Here is an 18275-nt window from a genome sequence, read left to right as displayed (position 1 = left end):
CCTTTTAAATCCATTGAAGTTACTTGGTAGTAAATTCTGTAAGTGAATTATGTGTTATTTTTTTAAAAAAAAAACTACTTTCTTTTCTGTGTCTTGAAAATTTTGCCAGTTTTATTGGGTAAATAACTGGCTAGCTTCCATAATTTAATGTATTTATAGACATCTTGTGTTTTGTGTTTATATTTTTAGAAGTGTATTGCTCAGTTTTATTAGTTTTTGTTGTTTGTTATATTATTGCTTTACCTTAGTATTGCCAGAATTTGTTCTCTTGAGAATAAGAGCTCCACGTTTCAAATAGATCTTTGCTTTTTATAGCTTTTCTGATTCTGCTAATTAACCATGATGGTGTCTGTTGGACTTAGTCATATATTTTCTAACTTAGAATGTATTTTCTAGCTGAGTGTCTGCTAGTATGGTCTTGGTTTCATTCAAATGCTTTGAAAAAAATGGAACCCTTTGACCCTTTCCCTTTAACTAGTTCCCCCATGCCTTGGAAATTTAATTAAATGAAATTAAATGTGTCTGCATTTGAGAATTTTTCCTCTTAATATGCATCCAACAGTCTAACATTGCTTGCATTCCAGGTCAAGTGCAGGATACCACCTCAATTGTCATATGTCACCTTGCCCTTTTTAGTTCCCATGACTACCTATTCTGGGCTCAGCCTTTTATTATACGTTTGCGATACAACTCAAACATTCACTTACCCAGCCATCATAAGGTTAATTGATGTTCTATTCATCTTTATATGATGGGGTTTTTTTCCCTGACGTAGTTCAGATTGCAGAAGAAGCCACAAGAAAACATGGGTATGTTATTGTTATTCAAATATTTCAGCACTTTGGTTCACTATTTCAGCAGATCAGCATTTGTAATTAAGATGTCTATGTAAACAATCTGTGAAGGACAATACTCTATTTAACAATACCCACTCCCAGTCCAGATTTCAGAAGGGATAGTAAAGACACACAAAGCTTTAGCATCTGGACTACAGCTGGGACAAATAACATGTACCCAGTTTTAAATGTGCATCTAAGCCACCACATGAAAATATCCCACACCTAGGTATGGGTGTGTGTGTGCCTTTTTTCCTGTTGCCTGTCACTGAAGAAAAGGGTAATTCCTGCATAATAAAATGTAAGGATAGAGAGAAAGTGGTTTGAGCAATGGTGATGAGACTGCAAAAGATTGCAGAAAACCTATCTTAAATGCAGTTGCCCTTATTAACATCTGAAACGTTCCTTTTGTGAAACCAAAGTTAATTAACAGAAACACAAAATACACAGTTTTGGTTGCTATTAAGTCTAATAATATTTCTTTACTGAAGAATTGGGTGGATTTTTTTGTCATTTTCTACTCACAGTTAGTTATTTCTGAGCTGAAACAAAACAAAACTGCCCAGATGGTACACTCTGGGGGTGTATTTATCCCTGCATACCCATGGATCCTGTTTTAGATTACTGTAATCTAATCCTTTTAGCCATGTACTGTTGTTGTTAGGGTGACTTTCTTCAGAAAAGGCCCAGAAAGTTGGTTTGGTTATCTGAATAAAACTGACCAAATTTATTTATTTATTTGGCTTTACGTAGCTAAAAGAAAAAGATAATGCCTCTTAATATTTCTTAAGGAAACTTCTATAGGCTACAAAATCAGTCCCAAACAATCTTTATGGCCATTATAAAAGTGCTGAATTGTTTATCATTTATTAGTAGCCAGATTAATTTCTTCTAGAATTTATTTACCTAATAACTAGATTATAAATCCAAAGAAATTTATAGGACAGCTATCCGATGTTGTAACTACCTATATTCCAAAACATTCTCTGTGCAAATTTGGACTAGAGGAAATGGGCAAGACTGGTGAAGGGAGTCAACTCTAGTTATCCTTGTTACATTAAAACTAGAACTAGCAGTTGTATTAAGTTTTAGCAATGTCCTGTCTCAGTGAATTTATTTTACTTACATATTATGGGTAGAATTCAAGAACCTTTTACTCTTTGAGAATGTGATCTATTAATGGCAGTATATGTGGTTGCATGCAAAAAAATTCTACTTTCATTCTTGCATCTTCAAACCCTGACAATATTGGCAAAACTGCATTAAACTTATTAACTTTGAGTTAAATGAACAATTGGTAAGATGGATTTTGAAAAACCAAGCAGAGATAGAGAAAGGATGCAGCATTCAACCCTAAAATTTATTTTTCATGGTATAAAATAGCTGGAGCACTTAGTCTTTCCTGAAAAACTGGAAGATATTCTGCAAACCTACCTCACCCCTCCCCTTGTCTTTAAGAGACTGAAAATAATTGCAAACAACTTTAATATGTTCACTGTCTTGTCAGAATTTATATACAGACCATAATAGTAAAGTATTTATTTAAACTACCATAATTATGATTCACGTTTGAAAATGTTGCCAATCCAATTTGCAAAATAGTTTCTCATAAACCAAGATTCAAGAAAAGTTTATTTAGAATTTGGATCCATTCAGTACTTCTATCCAACAAGTAATTTTTCCTGAATAAGAGGGGCTATTACATTGAAAGAATTGAGGATGGGCAAAGAATTATTGGAAGTCCTTAAATGTACTGGCTCCTAATATGCTTTATACATAATTAAAGATGCTGGTTATTGCTTCCAAAGGCCGTCATGGACCAGGACTGTATTGTTTGCAGGTCTGCATGAGTATTTCTGCCCATTCCACATGGTCACATGGGATGGGCATATTCCAGGCTCAATTTTGCAGCAATGTTATCTGATAGGACCTGGGAGACAAGCCATTTCTGATGCAATGCCTGCCTTTTCAAACAATTTCCTCCCTAAGACTTGGACAGCCCTGACCCTATTAACCTTCAGGAAAGCTTTACAAAATCTACTTTTCCCAGGGTATTGGCCCAGGATAATAAATGAGCCCAACTTCTGAGAAATGGAAGGTATGATTGGTGATCCCCATCTCTATGTGGTTGTTATGTTGGCTTATATGTTTTATTTTGTGTTATAGTTTTTATTTGTAATATTCTTGGGGGGAGGGCTTTGTTTCATGCATGCTGCCCAGAGTCATGATTATGTGAGTTGCACAGCTATATACGTTTTCTAAGTAAATGAAAGGTCACAAAGAATACACGCTTTAAAATAAAAATGCATACTACATGTTGCTTTGCTCTTTCTAAAAGTGGCTTTTCACACTTACTGTAGCTTCTACCAAATATCAAAAATGACTGATATATTTCTCCAGACATTGATGAACTACACGAGCAGATCCCTTTAGGACTTATCAATGTATTTATATTTAAGGAAAAATAATGATTATAATTTTAAAAAATGTATTCCAATGGTTCTTTTCATCCCCCATTACAAGAAGTCATGGATAGTCCTCATTTTAAAAAAATATTACTTAAGGTTTAAGAAAACTCTGGTGTAAAGCATAAGTTCATTCTTTTTTCAATGATCAGACCAAATTCTGGGTATATGATATCATTGTGTCTGCTTCAACACAGTAAACTGAATCCATCTTTTCATGTATGAATCCCTGCTGATTGAAATGCAAGAGGGAATTATTCCATTTACTGTGAGTGTGATTGCAGTGGAAATCAGAATTTCATTTCCTATATCTCTGGTTGCAGTTCTGTGAATAAACTGAGAACCATCGTTTTGCTTTTCTTTCCTATCAGATCCTATAGTTGACTTGCTCTACAGAATAAAATGAACAAGATGAAAACGTTCAAGCGCCGCTTTTCGCTTTCAGTTCCCAGGACAGAGACTATTGAGGAATCCCTGGCAGAATTTACAGAGCAGTTCAATCAGCTCAACAACAGGAAAAATGAAGGTAACAAGCTGAGGGCAACAGCATTGAAATGTTAAGTGGGTAATCTAGGGTGCCCAAAGCCATTTTAAAAACTAAACAGCTGAACTCCTCAGATTACAGAAATCCACCTCATGGGAGCAGGGCCTTGTTGTTAGCCACCAAAATCTATGAAGTGCAAGATGTTTCAAATTTAAAACATCTTGAGCTTGAAATAGTCATTTTGACTGTTCAGAAAATGTTGTTTCAGTGCTGGAAAGAAAGCATGCTGTTCTCAGGTAATTTCAAGTTGAATGTTGAAACAACCTTGAAGTGGTCTCAGCTCAACAACAAAACATCTGTATCTGAGAGTTTTGTTTTGAGTTGGAATCAAACATTTAGGCTGTTTTCAACTGACTGATTATTTCAAATAGGACTGTTTGTTCCAGTATGGAAACACGGGATGTTTCCTGTTTTGTGCACACCTCCCTATTCTGAGGAAGTGAACTAGGACACAATGGCTTGCTTGCTTATTTGAAGACACATTTCTGCACTATCTTGTGGCCCTACAAGACATTTCACAAAATGAAATACCATATAACTAATTTAAAAAGTAACAAAGTTAAGCAGAAAGTTAAAGATCAGTTTTTTTAAAAAAAACAAAAAGGGAGGTGTCATTATGGAATAATCTCTCCAGGTGGTTTCCTTTCATATGAGAAGATTCATTTAGCCTCTGGTGGATGTGCCTGGGAAGCATCTCAAATGTAAGATAAAGTTCAAGGTATAGCTGAGATCCTACAATAGGTCTCTCCCATTTTCTTTATATAAATTTATTTGTATAAAATCATGAGTTATATTTGAATGTGAGAGTAGAAGAAACACATTGTTCAAAGCTATTCAGTATCTACTTAATATTTTAATACTGGAAGAAGCAAACTGCAGTCAAGATCTAATATGACATGTTTTCTGGTTTATACATAATACATCTGATTGTGGAGAGGACAATTTTGTACCTTTTTCAAGTTTTGTGTTAAATATTTATTAATGGAATATATATGCTTGATTTTATTTACACATTTCAGTTTTGTAAACCTTTAAATTCATTCTTCCATTGAAATCCAAGCTTCCCATTAAGCATTGGTTGGGTGGGTGGGTGGGTGGGTGGATGATTGATTATGTGCCCTCAATTTAGTGTCAATTCTTAGTGTCCACCTAACTAGATTTCCTCCAGGAAGATTTATCCTCAACATTACTCTTTTGGATCTTTCAATCATACATCCCTTGCAACTATAATTGAGGCAATTCACTTTGCTATTCATTGTCCTTCTCTTTCTTTCCATATTTCCCAGCATGATAGACTTCTCCAGAAAATTAAGCTTTCATATAATATCTCCAAAGTATGATAATTTTAGCCTGGTCATTTGTGTGTTAAGTAAGAGCTCTGGATTAATTATTCAATAATTCTTTTTTTTTTTTTTGCTTTGTTAGCTGCATTCTGGTATCCACAGGAGAAAATTGCATTAAATGTTATTTCTCTGTTATTCACTTTTGTGCCAGCAGCACCTATTAATAAACTAAAAAGAAGGAATTATCAAACAAATAATTATCACTAAGCAATAATAATAACAACAACAACAATCAAAAGACTGGAACAACATACATTTTAAGAAGATACTTGATACATTTTTAAAAGTTCAGGTGACTGAGTTTCATGTTTAATGAATTTATATACACACACACACACACATATTGCAATGTTAAAGATTAATTCCTTCAGACTCTATACAAAAAAAGTAATACAAAATTGTTTCTCTGCTAGCCAGTTATTGCATGATAAGTTGCTTTTAATTTTATATTATTTTTATTCTAGTTTTGATATTTTGTAAGTTTCCCTTGGATTCTTTTGAAGAATAGGATATATATGTTTAAAACAGTTAAACAGTTACATGTTCCTATTTTTTTTCCTTCTCTGTATGAACTGATTGCTGTAGCAAAGTAAGGACTAGATATTTTTTTCAATTAATTACTCCTATTTATAACTAGACTTTAACCAATGTTATTAGTCTGAAAAATCATATCCGATCTAAACTTTGCTTTGGTTTACTTTATTCTACTCTTTCAGATATTCTCATTTGACTAAGATAATGTGCACAGGAAAAGCCTAGAACATACAAAAGGAAAATCAAATAATTTTCTGACTGGGCACAAGGAGTTCCAGGCAGTATCACCTTGGATTGGGCACAACCTGCTGGTGTAAAACTAGTGATGTGTTTTTTTCAGAATTGCCAACCATTTATGAAAGTGATGCCTTCAATTCTTCCTTTGACAGGGACCTTCTGCTGTCTTAATCCCATATGGAAAAGCTACTTGTCATCTGGCTCCTTGTGATTCACATTCAGTTAGAGAACTTTGAGATCCATAAAACAAAGCTTCATGACTTGTAACAGCAATAGATATGTAGATATTCTCTTCTCTATAAAATCTCAAAATCAACTTGGACAAGTTGTGAAGATGGTTTAGGCCTCTCTTTGTTTTTGTCCCTCCTCTCTGTTCTCTACAGATGAGCCATAAAGAATGATATTGCTGTCAGTTCAAATTTTCTCTTTGATAAAGTTATTGGAGTACAAGCAGTAATGTGTAGAAAATTGAATAGGCTATATTTAATTGATATTTTTATGTTGCTTGGTTTTTAGAATTGAGCAGAAATGTTAATGCTTAACCAAGTAATTAAGACTTTTGAATCAAGCAAAGGAAGGAGATTCTGGCCTAGTTCCCCAGGAGATCAAAGCTTGAGAGGCAGTGTTTGATAAAAACACTGATAAAAGAGGGAGGATCATCAAAGGCAGAGGAATGTTTGTGATTTCCCTTTTAATTTACTTCGATACCTTATGCACCCTCATTATATGCTGAGTCATAGGGCCTTCTGTGGTTCACATTAAAAGTGAAACGGGGTTAAGCAGGTCTCTGCAATGTTCTCCCAGCGGCTGCCTTCAAGTCCACTTAATCCTTTGGCCAAAACAGTTAAGATGTAAACACCTCCCAAGTTTGTTACATCAGCTATGCCTTTTAGGACAAGATAATGTTGTTTCTCTTATTCTCTCCTCTGTCCTTTCTTGTCTATTCACTTAGTCTTCCCTTGTCAACTGCCTCATTCACCAACTGTTTAAAGTGGAGCAAAAAAAAAAAAAAAAGACTGGTCTTCAAACTTGCGACTGTCGCAATGTCGTTATAGTCACATGATTGCCACTTGGGTGCTTTGCAACTGGCATGCATTTATGGCATTCACTGAGTCCCCTGGTCACATGACTGCCTTTTGCAAGCTTCACTACCAGGTTCTGGAAAAGCAGTCAATGGAGAATGGTGGAACTGTAAGTTGCAGTCATGTGATGTCTCACTTTTTCTCTCTCTTTTTAAAAAAATAATTTTATTCCAGTTTCCAGATGCAAAGATAAAATACTAATACAAACTAAGAAAAATATTTGAAAGTAAAGAAAAGTGCAAAGAGATAGAAAAAAATCCAGTCATTAAATAAGGGTATCTGTACTACCTCATAAGACAGCTAGAGGGTAAACTCTACTGTTATTGTTTTATTTTCATATTGTTTTCTCTTAATTTGTAATCTCTTAATTTGTTTTTTTTTTACTTTGACATCTACATTCTAATGTTTAATGACAATCTTCCAGATCAATTGCCTTAAAGCAGGAATGTCAAACTAGCGCCCCTGCAAGTCAGATGCATCATGCGCAGGCCACACCCATCCCAGCTCCACAAAGGGAAAAAGTGTTGCGATACATCACATGATGGCAACATGATGCAATGAGTTTGACACCCGTGTCTTATAGGCTTTGACCATATACTATATGTATATTCAGATTTTGTTCTGTGTCTGTTAAATACATTCCTGAGACATACATTATATTCAGAAACCTAAATCAACAGGATTTTTTCCCTTTGTTTTTTGCATACTAGTAGAAACTCTGTGCCACACATCTGATGCTGGTATTAAATCTTTTCACTGCTCTGCCTGCCAGTCATACATCCATGGAATCTAGAAATTTACCAGTTTAGATTATGGCTAAAATGGTCTCCCCTGCATTCTAAATGCAGATTATATATTTTTGGTATGTTGTTCTCACATTGAACATTTCGGGAACGGTTTTGCTTCTTCAAATGGATGAAGGCAAACCAACATTTGAGAGCTAACAAGCTACTTTTAAGCTGGTTTACAGATTTTTAGTCCCAAGAGATGAGTTAATCAAGGCAGACTATTGTTTTAAGCTGTTGCAATAGTTGCAGATTTATCAGAATTTGGACAACTCTTCAAGTAGATTGGAAGTCGTGCTTGCCATGGGAGTAACTCTCAGCTGGCGGAATTGTAAGTCGCAAGCCAAGCCTAGGAGGGGAGCATGTTTTAGACAAATTAAACATTGTATTTTTGTTTGCTCAAAAGTCCACATGCTGATATTTGGCCTTTTCATACTATACCTTACATTTCTGTGATAAATAAAGCAGGCAGAGCCAGAGGCAGCTGTAGGAATTGGGAGTGGGGGAGGGGATGGAGAAAGAGAAACTTTTTTTGTAGCTGTGTTCAAATGTGTGTTTGGAGGAGGGTTGATCCTGCAGTTTTTCCCTTGTAGAATTACTTAGAAATATAGTAAGTAGAAATACTTCCATTTGGAAAACTAGTACAAGTAGTGCAGATTTTTGTCACTTATGACATTTCTTGGGACTATTTTAACGCAAATATGTATTCCAGAAAAATCTTTTTTTTTTCTTTAGGAACTATTGCTATGATGCTTTTTCACAACATGAAACAAATAGGATTTTCCCACAAGAATTCATTTCAGCTCTTGAGCTCATTTCTGCTTAGCTGAGCCAAATATTTATTTCATAGAATATAAATCAATGGCCTTCCTGCTTCAGGACATCATGAGCATCCATCCCAGTTCATGCTGATTGCAGCATTTCCATTCTGCATTTACTGTTTCAGGAGTTTGCCCGATACAGGTAGTCCTCACTTAATCATGGTGATAGGGACTGGAATTTCCATCACTAAGTAATGCAGTTATAAAATGTGACATCACATGACCACTGTCCCAGTTGGACAAAAATCTTGGGTCGACATGTGATTGTATCTTGCAACTTTCTCCTATGAGCTGTTCAGAGCATCCAGTAGTGGGAGGTTCTTCAGTCTCTGCACGTCTAGGCTGGGCTTAATTTCTGGAACGCTCCTCCTCCTCCATGGGACTCCTCCCGAGCATTCATCAGTTTTGGCTCATCCTCATGAGGGATAGGCAGTGCTTGTGATTCTTCCTTGGCCGAAACAGGAAAATTCGTTTCTTTACTAGCAGGTTTGAAAATTGATCAGCTTGATCAGCATTACAAACTCTCGACGTTGGCTCTTTAACATCAGGCAGTTGCAGATCGCTCGCATTACAGGGAAGCGCTGTTTTGCACCCCAAAGCAGAGGGAGGCTTGGTGCTGCTCTGCACCCCATCCCCACAACCGCTCTTTCTACCTCTGCCATTCCAACAGATAGCTGCAGAGTTTCTTTCATCTGAACAGCGGCGTGAGCTCTTTGCTCACAGCAGAGTCATCGCTCTTTTACCAGGGACCCTTTTCACCCAGATACCAGAGAACCCCATCATTCAGACCAGGGCAGCAGCCAGACAGGTCCGACTTCAGGGATAGGAGCAGAAGGGGTGGTCAATCCAAGAGATCCTTTTGAGGAGCATCCAAGGTCCTCTTTCCGGCATCCAAGATAACTCCCTGGACCTGACTCCCATTGGCAGACACCTTAAATTATTTGCGGACCAGTGGGACTCCTCAACGTCTGATTCCTGGGTCAGAGACACGATCAGATTTGGCCTTGCACTGGAGTTTCAGTCCACTCCCCCAGATTTTTTCATGTCATGCCCTCTCTCCAGAGATCCGGTTAAACATAATCTCATGGAAACAGATGTCCAACATCTACTGGACATACAAGCCATCCAACCAGTAGCCACCAACCAGCAAGGATGGGGTTTCTATTCACATCTTTTTGTTGTTCCCAAAAGTTCGGGGGTGGGGGTGGTGGAGAGTAATATTAGATCTGAAACGTCTCAACCGTTTCTTAGTATATCGCAAGTTTAAAATGCACAGCCTGCAATCCATCTTATTTGGCATCAGAAAAGATGAGGTCCTTACATCTATAGATCTGACGGAGGCATACCTACATATTGCTATTCGGCCTTCCCACTATAAATTTCTGAGATTCTGTTATAATAACCACTATTTCGAATATGTGGCCCTTCCCTTCAGACTAGCTTCTGCACCTAGGACCCTCACAAAAGTTCTTGCAGCTCTAGCTGCTCATCTCCATGATATCCCTGTACGACTCCAGTGTTACCTTGATGACATCTTAATTTTGTCATCTTCCAGTCATCAAGCAGTCAGAGATACTCAGAACACATTACAATCCCTACAACAACACGGGTTCTCAATAAATTGGACAAAGAGTCATTTAACACCATCAACTTCATTAATCCATCTGGGGGCAGTCATAGATATGGTGGAAGGCAAAGTTTACCTGTCACCAGATAGACTAAATAGCATTCAGCAATTAGTTAAGGAGATCAGAAGTCTTAAGAGGGTGTCCCTAGCTGAACTATCAAAATTGTTAGGCAAGATGATCTCATGTATATCTATCATCCCTTGGGCCCAGCTCCACACTAGATCCCTCCTGCACCAACGCTCCAGCCGAAGCAACTCCAAATACAAGGTCAAGGTACCATCAAGGGTCCTCATATCTCCTCTGGTGAACCAGACCAGTCATCAACAGAGGCTGCCTCTTCAAAGAGCCACACAGACTTACCATCACCACCGATGCCAGCCTGTTTGGATGGGGAGCTCACGTTCAATCGCTCACAACCCAAGGCCGCTGGTCCTTCATAGAACAGTCGTGGAGCATAAACTGGCTGGAGCTTCGAGCAGTACACCTGGCTGTCTGCAGCTTCCTTCCACAGATATGCAATCAACACATACTAATATTGACTGACAACATAACAGCCAAAGCTCACATAAACAAATAGGGGGGCACACAGTCAAAACACCTCATGTGGGAAGCAGAGCGCTTGTGTCTTTCAGCGGAGAGCAACCTACTTTCCATCAGAGCAGAACACATTTCGGACCTGTCAAATACACAGGCAGACTGGCTAAGCAGGGCCACGATCGATCGATCCGAGTGGTGCCTCCATCTGACCCTGTTTCAAGAGGTGGTCAGGAGATTCGGGCAGCCGGTGATAGACTTGTTTGCTTCCCCCCTCAATTCTCAGCTCCCTAGATTCATTTCCAGGTACCCCTCGCAAGGAGCAGAGAACTTCAACGTGCTCTGCTGCCATTGGCCCCAGGGTCTTCTGTACACATTCCCACCACTTCCTCTGATCCCCAAGGTCATCCAGAAGCTGCTGGAAGAGAGGTAATAGCTGCTAATAGCTCCTTACTGGCCCAGATGGCCATGGTTTGCAGACCTCTGCAGTCTATCCTTATCAACACCATGGAGAATTCCGTCAGACAGGGTTTTGCTAACCCAGGGACCCCTTCAACATCCGGACCCTCATTGGTTGCACCTGACCATCTGGAGACATCTGAAGAGCGATCAGTTTTCCAACAGAGTTATCACCACCATCCAAGCTGCCAGATGCCCCTCAACGAATCGCATCTACAATGCCACGTGGTCCAGTTTCTGCAAATGGTGTACTAAGTCTCAAACTGATCCCATCTATCCATCGGTGGCTCAAATCCTAGAGTTTCTACAAGAGGGGCTTGACAAGGGATTATCACCTAATATGTTGAAAAGACAGGGGGTGGCCTTGGCATCGGTTGTCATTTCTGAGGGTCTACTGTCTCTTTCTCATCACCCACGCATACGGAGCTTCCTTCGAGGAACCACAAATTTACACCCGCCAGCGGTTCACCGTTATCCCACTTGGGACCTTAACAAGATCCTTGTTGCACTCACTAAGTACCCTTTCGAATCCTTGAAATAGTCAAGTCTCCAATTTCTGACATATAAGGTAGTTTTCCTTGTAGCGATCATTTCTACTCATCGTATTTCGGAACTGGCAGCTTTGTCAATCAGAAAAGACCTTTGTGTCTTCCTTTCTGACTGGGTGGTCCTTCGTCCTGATCCTACATTTATACCCAAAATTAATTTGGCGTTTCACAGGGCACAAGAGCTGATACTTCCTAACTTTTGTCCAAGGCCATCTCAAAGGTTGGAACTACAATGGCATCGGCTTGATGTGAGGCGAGCATTGCGAATATATATTCACCGCACAGTGACTTTCAGAAAAACGGAAGCTTTATTTGTGTTGTTTCAGCCAAACACTCAGGGATGCAAGGTCTCTTCTTCCACAATAGGCCATTGGCTATGGGCTGCAATAGCAAAAACGTATCAGACTCAATCACTACAGGTGCCCAGGGGCATAACAGCTCATTCAACAAGGAGTGAAGCAACATCGGCAGCATGGGCCACGCAGGCACCAATAACTGAAATTTGTTGAGCCGCAACCTGGGCCTCTCCATCGCCCTTCATTAGGCATTATAAAATAGATGTGTTTGCGTCCGCTTTGGCAGAAGAGTTCTGCAATGGGTCCACAGGGACCAGGAGGGGATTCCAAGCCAGACGGAGTCCCTCCCATAGGACAGGCCAAGTTTTGGTATGTCCCACTACTGGATGCTCTGAACAGTTCATAGGAGAAAGGGCATTGGTACTTACCTGATATGGCCATTCTCTTTGAGCTGTGAAGAGCATCCAGCCCCACCCCTTTTTTCTGTCTGGTGGGGACCCGTTTTGGCCAACGAATTGTTAAGGTGTTCAGGGCGAGTGGTGTTTATTCTCTCGTCTTCACCAAAATTGGGGAACGCTGGGGAGGAGTCCCGTGGAGGAGGAGGAGCGTTCCAGAAATTAAGCCCAGCCTAGACGTACAGAGACTGCAGCACCTCCCACTACTGGATGCTCTTCACAACTCAAAGAGAAGGGGCATATCAGGGAAGTACTTTCTGTTATTATCCCTCAAGCAAAATCAATGGGGAATCTGGCTGGAAGTTGCAAATCACAGGTGGATCACAAGCAGGCCAGAGGGTTGGTGAGTACCATGGAGTGAAGTGAAGAGGTGCTGTGTGGGACCTGGGGATGTTGCTGCGGTGTTCAAAAAGTGCTTGTGGGCTGGGAATGGGGTGCTACAAAGCAAACACAGACTGTGGAGTATGAGATCCCTAGGATCTCGTCATCTGAAACAAGGTTGATTTTACTTGTAGGAAGCCGGCAGGGAGGGTCACAAATGGAGACCACATAATTATAGGATGCTACAACTGTTGTAAGTTTGAGCCAATTGCCAAGCACCTGGATCATAATCTCATGACTGAAAATGTGTTGCAACAATCAGCATAAGTACCATTTATTTCACTCCATCACAACTTCAGATAATTGTTAAACAAGTGGTTGCTATCCAAGGCCTACCTGTAATTATCATTAAGTGGCTGTTTTACTTTTTTATCTTAACCTTTTCTGCTTCTTACTAGAGTTCTGACAAAGTCACATCCTTTGGGCAGAAGTGGAAGAGCAGTGCAATGAGTGTATATGATGTAATGTTAAGGTATTGGCCTAGGACTTAGGAGACACAGGTTCCAGTCTGCCCTCATCCAGGGAACCATGAAAAGTCCCTGAGTGACCTTGGTCTCTCCACCCAGCCTACCTCATAGTGCTGCTTTCATGGAAATAAAATGAAGGAAGATCCCTTGTAAACTCTTTAAAACTTGAAGGAAAGTGCAAGAAGTAATTCTAACAAAGAAACAAGCACAAAGTTTAGGCCACCATGCTGTTCTTCCATCTTTCTGAAAAAACAAGAGTTATAGATGTATATTTTACACAGCTGAGACCTTCACCAGCCCTCCTTTGGTTCAGTTCACTCTACTGGTACTTTTCAATCTCCCGTTGTTTTAATCAATGTTTACATTTGTTCTAAAATACTTTTTCACCTGCACTAAAATTATTAAGGTAGAATCAAATTATACACTGGATTAAGTAAAAATGTTTCACACAAAGCATAAAAATATAAAAAGCACTCTGCTGGATTAGACTAAAGAACTGTTTGTCTGCTAGGTTGGCATCCATTCATTCACTCAATTTAATGGCCACCCAGCTGCATAAGATCTGGGCAGCTTATTTGATTAAAATTTTAACCTGTGTCTGAAATCTTTCTTTAAAAATATCTACAAAAATGTGGGTGTTTTTGTTTTTTGTTCATTTTAGTAATAAGGGGAAATGTATGAGGAAAAGTTAAAAGATGAGAGTACATTTAATGTACAGAAGAGATGGCTGATGGGAGTTGTGATTGCAGTCTTTTAATATCTCAAGGCTTGTCACATTGAAGAGGGAGTAGCTATATTCTGTATTGTGCAAGAGAGCAGAACCAGAATCAATTATTTAAACCAGGCGTGTCCAAACTTGGAAATTTTACTACTTGTAGACTTCAGCTTCCAGAATTCCCCAGACAGCCATGTCCACAAATCTTATAGTTGCCAAATTTGGAGGCCCTTGGTTTAACTTTAAACTAAAAGGAAGTAAATTCAGGCTAGAAACCAGGAAGAATATACTTAATTCTTTAGAAGCTGGATAAACATCTCTCAGAGATGCTTTAGTAGACCCTGTATATACCTGCATCTATCATTTCTATCCCCTGTAAAAGAATCTGATATTACCTTGTAGAAGGGCTTGAAATAAGCATGCAGTACAGCTCTACTAGGAGAGTTATAGTTATGAAATGTTCTTTTAGTCGCATGTTTTTCATAGAAATGCATTTGAAAATTCTGAAAAAATGTATTTAATGGAGCCCTTCAGTAAAATGGTGAAGAGTTTTGCTGAACTCCCCTCTGGGTCTCCCTTCTTCTAACAACAGCCATCAAATTGTGAACCATGGAGAAGTAGTTACACATGGAAGGCTCCTTTCTTTCAGATCTCATTTTCCATTTGTGGCTCAACAACACTTCAGAACTATTTTCTCAAGAGATCACTTATATTTCTTAGAGACGCTCTTTTTTTCAATAGCATAACCAGCTATCAAGTGAAGAGGTAGATATGGAACCAGTGCATACACTTGAAAAACTTTTTGAAAAAAAAAAATCTTTGAACCTCTAACAGATATAAGGAAATAGTCATTCAAGTCTCTATAACTCTTAAAGCAGCGGAAGTCTGAAAAGGGGGCTGTTTTATGACAAGCTGCTAATATTTAATTTAATCCCCTACATTCTAACTACTTACATGACAATGATCCTATTTGGCTCAGGTCCTCTGTTAGAGTTGAGGAGTTTGAATATGGGATGGGTGTCTCAGGTATTGGAAAGTGCTACATTAAGTTACAGGTGGCCATTTTCATCTTCTCCTAGAGAAAAGGCCAGGATTCTGTGTCTGTCCATCATGGACCTTAGATGGACAATTTTATTGTGTTTCACGTGGGATCTCTGATATCTGGTAGTCCAACACCCCCTCTAAATACCTGCTGATTTAAATTTTTACAGTTGCTCTAGGTTGCTTTGTTTATCTTAGCCACACACTGTCCCTGGCATTGCCAGTCTCTATGGTCACCTACTAAATTGCTATTTATTTTTCCTTTCTGATCAGATATGGCACAAGGACATTTACATCTGGCTCACCTGAATAGGGATATCCGAATGCAGCCCAGTTCTGCCTCACCTTTGGAAGGCCGGTCCCCGACTTCTGTACATTACCGAAATGGCAATCAACGCCGCTTTTCTATGGAGGTAACGTGCAAACTATTAGACAAGCTTTGCCCAGTGACAGAAATGATGCTGATGGAGTTCTGGGAGATGCCTCCTCCTCCTCCTCCTCCTCCTCCTCCTCCCTTTAAACATAGCAAGATAAATTTGAAAGCTTGACACTGAAAGGAAGCAACCTCAAATATCATGGCCTATCTAGTTTTCTCTTAACATGTGGTGTGTTTTGTTATATAATAATTGTGCATATGGTCTAGAAGCTGCTCCCACAACAGCTAATGCTAGATTTAACCTGGCATTTATTAAAACTATATTGTATCATTTTGTAGTTGGATCCCACTATCCAGTTTGGAAGATCTTGTCATGTGTGATGTTATTTTTCTTCCCAGGATGTCAGTAAGCGTCTCTCTCTGCCCATGGATATTCGCCTACCCCCAGAATTCCTCCAAAAACTAGAAATGGAAAATCCAGAGATTTCTAAGCCTCTCAGCAGAATGTCACGGCGGGCATCTCTGGTGAGTCTCCAGAACTCTAGAGGTTCCACCGTTTGGGCCAGAGTTTTGTGTTTCGGTTGTAATGTCATCAGATGGTACATCATCACTGCAAACATTGGCTAGAGATTTCCTTAGAGTTTCTCTCAATTCTTACAGTTTCATCTTAAAAGAAAATATTTAAATGTTTTCACAGTAAAGTAGCATAATGATTTTAGTAGTTTTCCTTTCTGATACAGGTAGTTCGCATTGAGCAATTGACTCATTTAACTACCATTCACGGTAATGACAGTGATGAAAAAGTAACTTTGCAATCAGTCCTTGAACTTACGATCTTTGGACATCTGTAAAGCCAAGGAAACCTGAATTGCGGTTGCTAAACAAGAACTGCCTAAAATAGAGTATCGATTTCACCAAGGGATGAAAAATTCCAGTTCTAATCTAGCTAATAATACTTCTTTAGTGAACTGAGAATGAAATGCTTCCTCAAATCTTGTTATTGTTGTTGTTATTTAAAAAATGTGTCTTTACCACCATCTGCTGTTGAATAATAAATATATTAAAATAAGAAATATAAACCAAGCATCTTTAATACTTCCACACAGAAAACCTCTTACTAGCCTAGAAGGATTGATCCATGAATCTCTCATCTTCATTAGTGCTATATATTGTTTTGGAAACATACGCTATATTTGCTGAATAAAATTCAACCTAAACACAGTAGATTAATGTTAGTTTTTCAAGCATTATAATATTCCATGGGAATAGAGTTTGTGAGAGACCAAAACCTTCTTGTGTCACACAAAAGGTCAGGGGACCATTTGGTGAATTAGTCTGGTTATCTTGACCCTTAGATCAATATGCTTATACTTCATAAGCAAAGGAGAGAATCCCCCAGGCAATCCTCATTTTTAATTGATGCATGTGCTGACCAAAGTAACAGGCCATTTGAGAAGTAAATATGAGAAATATTGCTTGCTGCAAAATACCCCAAGCAAAGACAAGAATGTGAGCAGTCTTGTTTTTAAGCTCCACAGTGGGAAAGAAGCAAGAGATCTCCAGATTCTTGAAAGTCAAACGGCTGGTTCTTACCAGCAATTGGCTGGTGACTCTCTGCATGGTAACTGATGCTGAGCTGCAAGTTCAAGGACCTGTCTTCATTTATTTCCCAGATAATTCATTTTAAGCAATATATTTTTACAGAATGGTTATTGGTAAGCTTCTCCTGGAAATCAATCCAATGGGCTAGACTTCTTAATAGACCTGTGTTGACCTGTGTTGTGAGTTTCTTAATATTGCATTTTGTACTGATACTTCTCTCCTTTTTTATGGTAGTCAGACATTGGGTTTGGCAAGATGGAAACTTATGTTAAACTGGAAAAGTTGGGGGAGGTAAGAATAATCTCAAAGAATGATCGGTCCCATCCATCCGTCTTTGCAAGTTCCTGTTGTATTTTTGTGATAATACTTTTGCAACCTGATTTGGGAAACTCACATTTGACATATAGGAGTTTAAGTGTTTAATATCTCTCTAATTCTGAACTGAATTTAAGTACTATAGGATTTATCTGCATAAAAAATAATTACCATTGTGTGCCTTGGAGCATATCAGACTATCTTCATTATAGTTTATTACATCCATTCCTTTATAGTTTCATATAACATATTTTTCCTTTTATTTCATTAGTTAATTCGTGCCTTTTGGCACTTTTATAGTCCAAGTTGCAGTTTTATAGTCCAAGTTGCAGTTCATATGCCATGCTTGTCACCAAATGACACTAAGATTTTGACCCCTGCCACTCATCATGTCTATTCAGAGTGTGCGTCCCAAATTAAATGCACTTTCCATATTAGAATGGACAGGAAGAAAAAAATAGCAAAATTGGTGTGGTCTGGTCTAGAAACTAAGAGACTGTGAGTTCTAGGTTCAGCCCAACCTACCACACAGGGTTTTTTGTTGTGGGAAATTAGGATAAGGAAGGAGTGGTATTAGATATGTTCGCCACTTTGAATTGATAAAAAAAATAATGTGTGAAAAAAATCTAACAATAATAAATTAGATCCAGCCTCTCTGTGGAATTTGTTTGACAGATGGTGTCAGTGGAGATTTATTTTTAATCCAAATTTTAAAAAGTTTAAGGAATTAATTCCTTAAATTCAGGAGGCCCAGAATGAAAAAGAGAGAGAGAGAGAGATGTAAAATCTATTGCATTTTGTGCTACTTACT

General features: G+C 38.7%; 1 protein-coding gene across 4 annotated transcripts in view; it reads left to right on the top strand.

The window, feature by feature from the left end:
- The window catches only part of CDK18 (cyclin dependent kinase 18), a 102152-nt gene that overhangs the window by 55689 nt on the left and 28188 nt on the right, over positions 1–18275 (top strand). For all 4 annotated transcript variants that reach the window (XM_026715633.2, XM_087929408.1, XM_087929409.1 and 1 more), the window contains 4 exons: positions 3673–3827; positions 15445–15584; positions 15947–16072; positions 17384–17440. In XM_026715633.2, the coding sequence (XP_026571418.2) occupies positions 3704–3827; positions 15445–15584; positions 15947–16072; positions 17384–17440 (447 nt within the window). In that variant the 5' untranslated portion in view covers positions 3673–3703. The remainder of the gene's footprint in view (positions 1–3672; positions 3828–15444; positions 15585–15946; positions 16073–17383; positions 17441–18275) is intronic.

Source organism: Pseudonaja textilis, chromosome 3, assembly GCF_049901715.1.
Source record: "Pseudonaja textilis isolate UNSWEBS1 chromosome 3, rPseTex1.2, whole genome shotgun sequence".
Classification (NCBI taxonomy): Eukaryota; Metazoa; Chordata; class Lepidosauria; order Squamata; family Elapidae; genus Pseudonaja; species Pseudonaja textilis.
This window is presented reverse-complemented; position numbering and strand designations above follow the sequence as displayed.